Here is a 9,758-nt window from a genome sequence, read left to right on the forward strand (position 1 = left end):
GTTGCGAGTAAAATCCTTAGCAACAATCACGCGAGAGTCTTCATTTTGTGCCTTCTTTGGCATGTAGGTCTTCCTCAATTGTGAGATCCTCTTGTATTTACGAGACAATGAAGATCTTGAAGAGGATGATGAGAGATATTCCTCAAATTTGGTTTGATCGAATTCGTATTCGACCATGGATTCAACTGGAATCTTGATCGGCTGCGACACGACGGTCTTGGTCTCGGCAGCGAGACCGTTGGCTCCCACTGTGGTCGCCAGTTTGTTTTCGTCAAAAGTTGGTTTTGTCATGGAATTCATTATATCTTCGGTCGATTACAATAAATTCGAATTTGGAGTGATGCAAACTGAATGCATACTCTGTGGGGATGATGATCGTCAGAAGTGTAATGTTAACTCGACGATGTGAAAGATTCGTTACTCTTAATCCAGTGGATTCCAAGTAACCAACCCCCAGTCTTGATGAAGACTTAGCAGGGGAATAAAAAAGAGGTAGACAAGGCACATCACCTAGTGGGGCACTATCCATGAAGTCGGAATAGAATCACATCACCAGGTAGGCCATTATCTGATGAGTTTGACTATCAGAGGTAACTGTTAACGTGATAGTTATTGGACCCGCCATCCTACTGAAGAGGATTGACTCCGGTGGCCGTAGTATCTTCCCCTTCTGACTGATGAGATTGGACTTGGTCCGATTGCTCTGGAGATGATTGGGCTTGGTCTGATTGCTCGGGCTGATCCTGCCTACTTTGTTCTTCAGCTTTGATCCTGGCAATGATTTTTTGAGCCTGCTCGCCTTGAGAGATTAGTTGTCTCCAAGAACGGCATTCTGCAACTCCTATTCGGGCTAGGAGGTCGGTTTGCAAGTTGTGTCGACAGGTCTCTACTAAGGTAGATTGTGTCATACCTGACGAACACCGGAGAGCCATGGATCGGAATCTTTTGACATAGGCTTTGACGGACTCCCTCTTCTTCTGCTTAGTAGCAAGAAGGGTATGGATGGAGACTTCTGTATCCTCTTCAAAGAATCTTGACAGGAAGAGTCTCTCTAGATCCGCCCACTTTTGGATACAGCCCGCAGGCAGTTTCCTGAACCATTCAAAGGCAATTCCCTTGAGGGTGCCAATGAATCATCGAGCCAGTATGGCATCGTTTGATATTACATTTCCAGTCTGTGACTTGAAATGATAAATATGTTGGTTCGGTGATCCCGTGCCGTCAAAAGTTTGTAGCGTCGGGACCTCGAACTTTGGAGGATAAGGAGCTGCATCCCATTCGGCAGGATAGGGTCTGATAACTCCCTCATCTTGGAGCTCGCTTCTATTAGCAATGGCTTTGAGGCGGACTTTCAATTCTTCCATTTTGGCAGACTGAAGATTATGCTCATTCTCAGTCTCTCTTCCTTCATCAGAGGAAGATTCCAGGCTGTGAGCTTCTTGGTCAGAAACCGCATCATCAACTACTTTTCCCTTCCCTTTGCTTGTGTGAGGTCGGGATGAATATGCTTTTCCTCTCCGGGAAGATTCTTGCCTAAGCGGCGAATCTGTCTCCTGAGATTTGGCCTTGTCTGCGACGATTTGAGTCAACATGGCCATGAGTTCATTGATGGCCTCCTGTTGAGATTTGAGCATGGCCTCCTGTTCATCAAGTCTCTTTGAAAGGTCTTCAGAATGTTCTGCCATGTGGGCGAAGCTCTCATGCCCAACGAAAGAGCTTGATGATTGGGACTCCGCAATGGCAGAGTGTTCGTCATCGGAATTAGTTTCTCTGGCTAAACTCCGATAGTTGATAGGAGGAATGGCTCCTGTTCGAGTCTGAGTACGCTGGTAGATTCCTTCAAACTCATTAGTGATTTCTCTGACGTTTGGAGAACGATCTGTCTCTGACTCGTCAGAACTAAGGGTTGATGATCTCCCTCTACCAACCATGTTAGAAGTGACTCTAAGGTATTCATCCTCTAAAGTCTTCATCCTGTGAGGATGTCGTCGATTATTGAGCAAAACGACATTCGTCGGTCGGTTGAACATCGACAGCAATTCCCGCAAGTCAGAGACTTGGGATGAACCTCTCACGAAGCGTGAGGGTAAAGATGGAACCCCCTGTCTGTTAAAGGATGGGACTGGTTCTTGGTAAACATGAATTTTAAATCCATGTTGATTATTTTGAACACGACGAATCCCATCGTGTTCCAAAGAAGGAACACGAGGGTCGTGTTTAGCTTGATTAACGCAAGACCAAAGTCTGCGTTTTGCTAGTGAAACGCAGTCCTGCGATCTGCGTTCGGATTCTGAAACGCACTCCTGAGAGTTGCATTCAGTTTGTGAAACGCACTCCTGAGAGTTGCGTTTTGGTTCTGGGACGCACTCTTGAGAGTTGCGTTCAACCAGATCAACGCAGGTTTGATGTCTGCGTTTAAATGATAGAACGCACTCCTGAGAGTTGCGTTTGGGTTCTGAAATGCACTCTTGAGAGTTGCGTTTAGCCAGATCAACGCAGGTTTGATGTCTGCGTTTAAATGATAGAACGTACTCCTGAGAGTTGCGTTTGGGTTCTGAAACGCACTCTTGAGAGTTGCGTTCAGCCAGATCAACACAGGTTTGATGTCTGCGTTTAAATGTTAGAACGCACTCCTGAGAGTTGCGTTTTGGTTCTGGGACGCAGTCTTGAGAGTTGCGTTCAGCCAGATCAACGCAGTTTTGAGGTCTGCGTTTAGATGTTGGAACGTGCCTCTGAAGGCTGCGTTTTGATTGCATAACGCGCCACTGAAGGCTGCGTTTGGCATAAACTGAGCCCACTCCTTTAGAGGAGGGGCTACTCGAGCAATCTCGGCTAAAGGAGAGAGATTCTTTTGGCGTAGGAGCAACAATTGGAGCTTTAGTCTCCTTGGAGAGTTTGTGGATCTTGCGCATAGCCTTGGGGCTAAGGGATCCGGAGGAGAGGGCCTCATCGTATTTGGCTTGATCAAACTCGATAATCAGAGTTTCAACGGTCGTTCCAGTGAGATGAACGTCGGATTGCGCCACCACTTATTCGTCAGAGAAGCTAGTCCCCAGCGGAGTCGCCATCTTTTGTTTATTGGAAATTTTACAGTAAAAAGACAATGAAATAAAAATTGACTTGTATTTCTCTTAAAATCGATTACAATTTGGATTCCGATTACAAAAGAGAGGAGAATGAATTTGATTCTCCCCTTTGTTTAATTCTGGGTTCTTCACGGTGGCGATGAGATGCCTCCCTCAAATGCTCGCGTCGAGTTTGCTTCTCGTTGACGATCCGAACGTCTTGATTCACTGGAACGTGATTTTCTCCTCACGATTTGACGCTGTGGAGAATTTGCGTGATAAGTTTGAATATAACTCTTAACGAGTTGATAACTCTGAACGAGTTTTAGAAGAACTTACAGAGCAAGTTTTGAACTCTGATCGAGTTGATAACTCTGAACGAGTTTGACCTCTTGAAAAAGAGTTGATTTGAACCGAAAGTCGGTTATAAGCCAAGGCCGAATAATTTCAAAGGCTTCAATAAAAGCCTTTCAAAATGATTCAAGAGCTCCTTCAAGTTGCTGATCTCCAAAGCTCTCTGTTGCTGCAGAAAGCTCAAAGATGCCCGATCAAGGATCCCCAAAAAGTCAGCCAAAAAAAGCCCCCAAAAAAGAAGGATCCCCCCGCTCCGAACTCAGTTGAGTTTCCCACTATTTATATGGGATTTAGGGGTGTAACCGCCCCCTTAAATCTCTTCTTAATGAGGGTTTAATGGTGTGTAACTGCCCCCCATGAATCTCTCCATGATAGGGTAGTGATCCCCTCAAATCATGGGGAGAAAACGGTTCTGGAACCGTTCAAATCATGCTTGAACGAGTCAAACGCTGAAAACAGCGTTCTGGGCCTTAACTCTGCGTCTAAGGCCTGAGACGTAGAGTTAAACCTTTGTCAAAGGTTTGAAACGCACAGGCCGCATGCGTTCTGGAATTAGAGACGCACAGGTCGCTTGTGCGTCGAAATTCAACTCTGCATCAAGAGTTTGGGACGCATGGTTGAGTTTGTTGAAGAACGCACGTTATGTGTGCATTTGTGCTTTAACTCTGCGTTATAGAGTTAGATGTCTGCTGGAGAACGCACAGTCCGTGTGCGTTTTGTGTTTGGGAAACGCAGAGATGGGTTCTGCATGGACTCTGCGCTTTGAGTCTACGAACTCTGCGTTTGGAATCTGGAACGCAGTCACAACCTCTGCGTTTTGAATCTGGAACGCAGTCACGACCTCTGCGTTTTGAATTTCAAATGAGGTCACGACCTCTGCGTTTTGAATTTAGAACGCAGGCATGACCTCTGCATTTTTAATCTTGGATGTAGAGGTGATCCTCAGGCGGGCTCGGCGAGCTTCAGGCTAAGTCCAATGTTCAGACGAAGTCCAGTCTTGCAGACGGACTTTAGAACATGACTTGCTGTGAAGAACAGGTCATAACTTTCAAACCGTAAGTCGGAATTGGACGAATTATATATAAAAATCGGCTATCTCTACGAGATGGATCCATCCGAACCTAGCCAAAGGCTTTAGTTCGCTTCCTTCGTTTTGCCAAATTCCTTACGGTTTGAGAGATATCTGCGTTTTAATATGAAGAGACCGTCAATTTGTAGTCTCTTTTGCTAGAGCGTTGCAAAGATCGTCACCTTGTAACCTTCGTCTTGGCTCCTTGAAAATACGAGAGTCGTCAGATTGTAACTCCAGATGTTGATTGTGAAGGCTGTTGAATTAGAGCTTTCATTAGTTATTGTAAAGGTCGTCAGATTGTAACCTTCTACGTGAAAGTCCTTAAATTGTAGCCTTCTGGAAGTCGTCAGGTTGTAACTTCCATCATCGGTGTTTGATGAGGGATTAACTATCTATTGTGATTTTTAGACAGCCTACATTCCTCTCCATCTCAAATCGGAGTTTCAAAAGTGCTTCCACGGACTCATGAACAATAAGTTATGGAAGTGGCACATGCGCTTCAGACATCTAAACTTTGAAGACTTGACTCAACTCTCTCAAAGAAGAATAGTGCAAGGACTCCACGACAATTGACCATACAAATAATGTGTGTAAGGTGTGAACACTTTCCCAACAACGTCAACTGCACTTTCCTAAAGGACAATCTTGGAGAGTGACAACCATATTGCAGTTGGTACACACCGACATTTGTGGTCCATTGGAGCCACCTTCCTTTGCAGGTAATTGATATTTTATTACCTTTATTGATGACTATAGAAGAAAGTTATGGGTTTAAAGAAAAGTCTACCTATTTGAAACATTTAAGGACTTTAAAGCTCGTGTTGAAGCACAAAGCAATTGTAAATTAAAAGTACTTTGGTCTAATCGAGGTGAAGAAAACACCTCAAACATGTTCATGAATTATTGTAGATAGGTGAGCATCTAACAATAATTTATAGCGGCATACACTCCGCAATAGAATGGAGTGACAAAAAGAAAGAACCAAACCATTCTCGACGTGACAAGAGCAATGCTCAAGGAGAAAAGTTTGCTAAAGAAATATTGGGCGGAGGTTGTTGCATGCACATCCCATCTACTCAATCGATGTCCAACAACGAATGTATAGAACATGACACCACAAGAAGCATGAAGTAGACAAAAATCGGATGTGGAGCATCTACAAGTATTTGGTTGCATTGCATATGCTTAAGTACCAATGGCAAAGAGAAAGAAGCTTAATGATTGGGGAGAAAAGTGCATCTTTATCGCCTATAATGGAGAATCGAAAGAACCTACAAACTAATAAAATTGTGGTGAGCAGAGATGTAGTTTTCGATGAAGAAGTAGCATGGGCATGGAGCAAACGAGACAATGACAAATGCAAATGAGTTCTACTAGATGAACCGATGAAGACTTTCAAATTTGTGTACCTGAGCAGCAACTACATCAAGATGCAGGTGTACAAACTCTGACACAAGGTGCCTCATCATCTTCATGAGTGGGAATTTCAGTGCTATCTGCATCATCATTCAGAAGCAGCAGATTTTCATCCGATAGTTTCACGTCACCAGCAAGCATAGCTCTAATCAAAATGAGGAGCTTGCAAGACATTTATGATGAGACTAAAGAGGATGTATATACAAATCTCTTTTCTCTTTATGCAGATCACAAACCTCTCACGTTTCAAGAAGCAGTACAAGAATATATTAGATATCTGCTATGGAGGAAGAAATCCAGGCTATTCAAAAGAATTTGACATGGGAGCTAGTTCCACTCCCTCCTAACCAACATGCAATCAGTGTCAAATGGGTGTACAAGATCAAACGCAAAGCTAATGGATAAGTCAAACGCAAAGCTAATGGAGAAGTTGAACGCTACAAGGCAAGACTCGTCGCAAAAGGCTACAAAGTGAAGTAAGGTGTCGATTATGAAGAAGTCTTTGCACCAGTGACAAGACTTGACACAGCTAGATTGTTGATCTCTCTTGCAGCACATCATAGCAAGAAAATCTATCAATTAGATGTGAAGTCAGCTTTCCTCAATGGTGTCCTCGAGGAAGAAGTATACATGGAACAACCTGATGGTTTCATAGTACAGGGAGAAGAAGATAAAGTGTATCGTTTGAAAGAAAGCACTTTATGGCCTGAAGCAAGCACCGTGAGCATGAAATACACACATCAACAAATATCTACATGATAATGGCTTCACCAAATGCCCCTTTGAAGATGCAGTCTACATGAAGAAAGGCGATAGTGGAGATATCCTTATTATATGCATTTATGTTGATGATCTATTATTTATAGGAAATAGCGAGAAGATGTTTTCAGAGTTCAAGAAGGCAATGTTTTAGGAGTTTGAGATGATAGCAAACTGTGGACTTATGTCCTACTTTTTGGGCATTTAAGTACATCAATAAGTAGATAGGATCTTCATATCCCAGAAGTAGTATGCAAAGGAGATACTCGAGAAATTCAAGATGGATAGCTCAATCCAGTGAACACACCTATTGTTACATGCCTCAAACTCTACAAAGAAAGAGATGACAGAGTTGTTGAATCAACTTAGAACAGAAGCTTAGTGGGAAGCTTGAGATACCTCACTATCACTAAACTTGACATCGTCCATGGCGTAGGACTCATGAGTAGGTTCATAGAGATGCCAAAGGAATCTCATTGGTTTGCAACAAAACGAATTATGAGGTATATTAAAAGCACTATGAACTATGATCTCTTCTATGCCTATGGAGAAGATGCCGAACTAGTCATCTATTATGATAGCGACTGGGGAGGAGATCAAGATGAAAGAAAGAGCACTATAGGGTATATCTTCTAACTTGGTACAATAACTTTTTCTTGGTCTTCAAAATAGCAGGATATTGTTGCTTTGTCAACATGAGGCAGAATATGTAGCAATAGCATTTACTGTTTGTGAAGCAATTTGGCTGAGGAATTTCTTGAAGGACTTGAAGCACCCTCAAGAAGAATCTACTATGATTTATGTCGATAACAAGTTAGCCATAGCTTGCCAAGAATCCAGTACAACATGGGAGAGGTAAATACATCGACACTAGATTTCATTTTCTCAGGGAGCATGTTAAGAATGGATATATTACTCTTGGGTACTATCCCACAATGGATCAAGTTGCAGATATTTTCACGAAGTCCTTACCAGCTGATGCGTTCAAAAGGTTGAGAGAGAAGCTCGGCATGACTACACTTTAGGTTTGAGGAGGCATGTCGGAAATATTAAATTCCAAACCTAAAGTTAGGCACTAAATAAATTTAGGAACAAATCTATTTTATGTACTAAATAAAGTTTTAATTGCTTAGTGAGAGTTTAGCACCTATATAAAGGGCTAGCTAATGTTTGTAAAATCAAGAAAGCAGAAGCAAAATAAAAGGCTCAAAGCAAAGGCATACAAGTAAAGCCTTGCATATATATATATTTGCTTCCTCAAAGGTCATAAAAGTCCACCAAACTGTCGCCAAAATAAAGAGTTCTATATTTGATTAGAGCTCACAAAGTGGTATCAGAGCTAGGCAGCCCTTCCATATCGACGGCCTCGAACAACATATTCCAATCTCAAATTCTAAAGTTTGAGTAGAGACAACTTTGAAAAACTGGTGTATACACACGCGAGCGCTACTTGCTTCTAGTAAGTTCTTCTCTAAAAGTCAGGACATTTGCATCTCGTGTACTCATTGCGACAAATACAGTAGGTGATGCTTGGCATTAGCCACCGCATAGGAGCTGCTGGAGTCCGCCACTACAGCGCCTAAACCGATACGTACGGTAGAGAGCTTATTCTCTACGAGGCGTTATGGCATCACCTTCTGTTGCTAGCCTGCAGAAGAATGAGGGGGGAGGGAAAAAAAAAAGAAAAGAAAAAGGAATCCTAAATTAGATTTTGGCTAACGAGTCTTTGAGGATCGACAAGAAGACTGGGGGCGGGATTCAAAAATCAAGCTTACATGCTTTTTTGAGGAAGGAGAGCAGGACGACTATGACGGCAAGCCCCGCCAGTATGCCCACAATAATTGCTACCGTTTTCCCAATGTCGTCGTCCGTGTAGTCTGTGCGCGCTCAAGAGAAAGCAAATGCCCATTAGCTATAGGATCAAAGAGCCTCTACATAGTGCTTTGCGTCAATTATGTGTTTAATTTGTGCGTCAATTTAATCAGCAAAAAAGCTTTCGATCGGAACCTATTAATTAATTAGTCCTAAAAGAGTCAGTGCGAGGGGTAAGAAGGAGAACTATGATATGCGCTGCCTATATTGTAATCCCTGGATTATTTAATGATGGCGATAATCCCTGGAATAAAGGCTCTGTTTGGCAAAACTAGCTGAAAGCTGCGAGATTATAGCTGAAAGCTGTAAAATTGTAGCTGAAAGCTGATAGCTATGTAGCTAGCTGATTGACTAGAGAGCTGTTTGGTAAAAGTAGATGTACAACTAGCTTAAATTTGTTAAATGACTAAAAAAGACATGCAATATTATTGATATAAAAATAGAATTATTAGGGGTAAAAACGGAAGAAAAAAATTGACAGCTCCTTCCCAAAGACAAACATTACTTGAGGTAGCTTTCCAAAAACTACTTGCAAAAGACACAATCTCCAAAATAATCTCCTTCTATTTTTGGTCACCAAACAGCTCTACTAGCTTATTGACCAAAGTCAATAAGACACAATCTTTTAGATAAGACACAATCTCTTGTTGCCAAACAGTGCCAAAGTACTGATGTAGTTTTAGGTGTGCTACTACACGGACCTCAAATAGGGGACCCAAGGGGGATAGGTGAAGTGTGCCCCTGGGTCCCCTATTTAAGGCCCTTTTGAGGCATTTTTGAATTTCTAGATTAGACGAGGCACTCAATAGCCTTCTTTTAGATAAGTTTAGAGCCGGAACATTGATTTCAATTCCATCCATTTGTACCCCTTTTCCTACCTCATCGTTGCCTTTATGCTGGAATAAATTCCTCGGGTCTCTCCTCATCCGAAGACTGAGCGAAAAGATGCGTATAAATAACGAGGATAATCTTTCAATTGCCACGCTTTGGGTCCTACTCACACACACACACACACAAAAAAAAATCCCTGCGGCATCGATCATCTAGACTTATACACACTTTACTTAGTGGATACTTTCTTTGATTAGTGAATATGTCAGCTAGGCCATATCTTGCTATTCCATATTATTCCTTGATATCTATACTTAATTAATTGCTCTTTATTAATCATTTTAAGGAATCATTCTGATTTCTGCAGTACAATCTAGCGAGCCAAGGAA

The 9,758-nt window shown here is 42.2% G+C and overlaps 1 protein-coding gene across 1 annotated transcript in view; it reads right to left on the reverse strand.

Moving 5' to 3' along the window:
- Nucleotides 5,917-9,758, reverse strand: part of LOC109839443 (cysteine-rich repeat secretory protein 15-like) — a 4,736-nt gene continuing 894 nt past the window's right edge. The window contains 4 exon segments of the mRNA XM_020407866.1: nt 5,917-6,069; nt 7,066-7,208; nt 8,442-8,552; nt 9,341-9,471. Of these exon segments, the coding sequence (XP_020263455.1) occupies nt 5,917-6,069; nt 7,066-7,208; nt 8,442-8,552; nt 9,341-9,471 (538 nt within the window).

This window comes from Asparagus officinalis, chromosome 4, assembly GCF_001876935.1.
Source record: "Asparagus officinalis chromosome 4, Aspof.V1, whole genome shotgun sequence".
NCBI lineage: Eukaryota > Viridiplantae > Streptophyta > Magnoliopsida > Asparagales > Asparagaceae > Asparagus > Asparagus officinalis.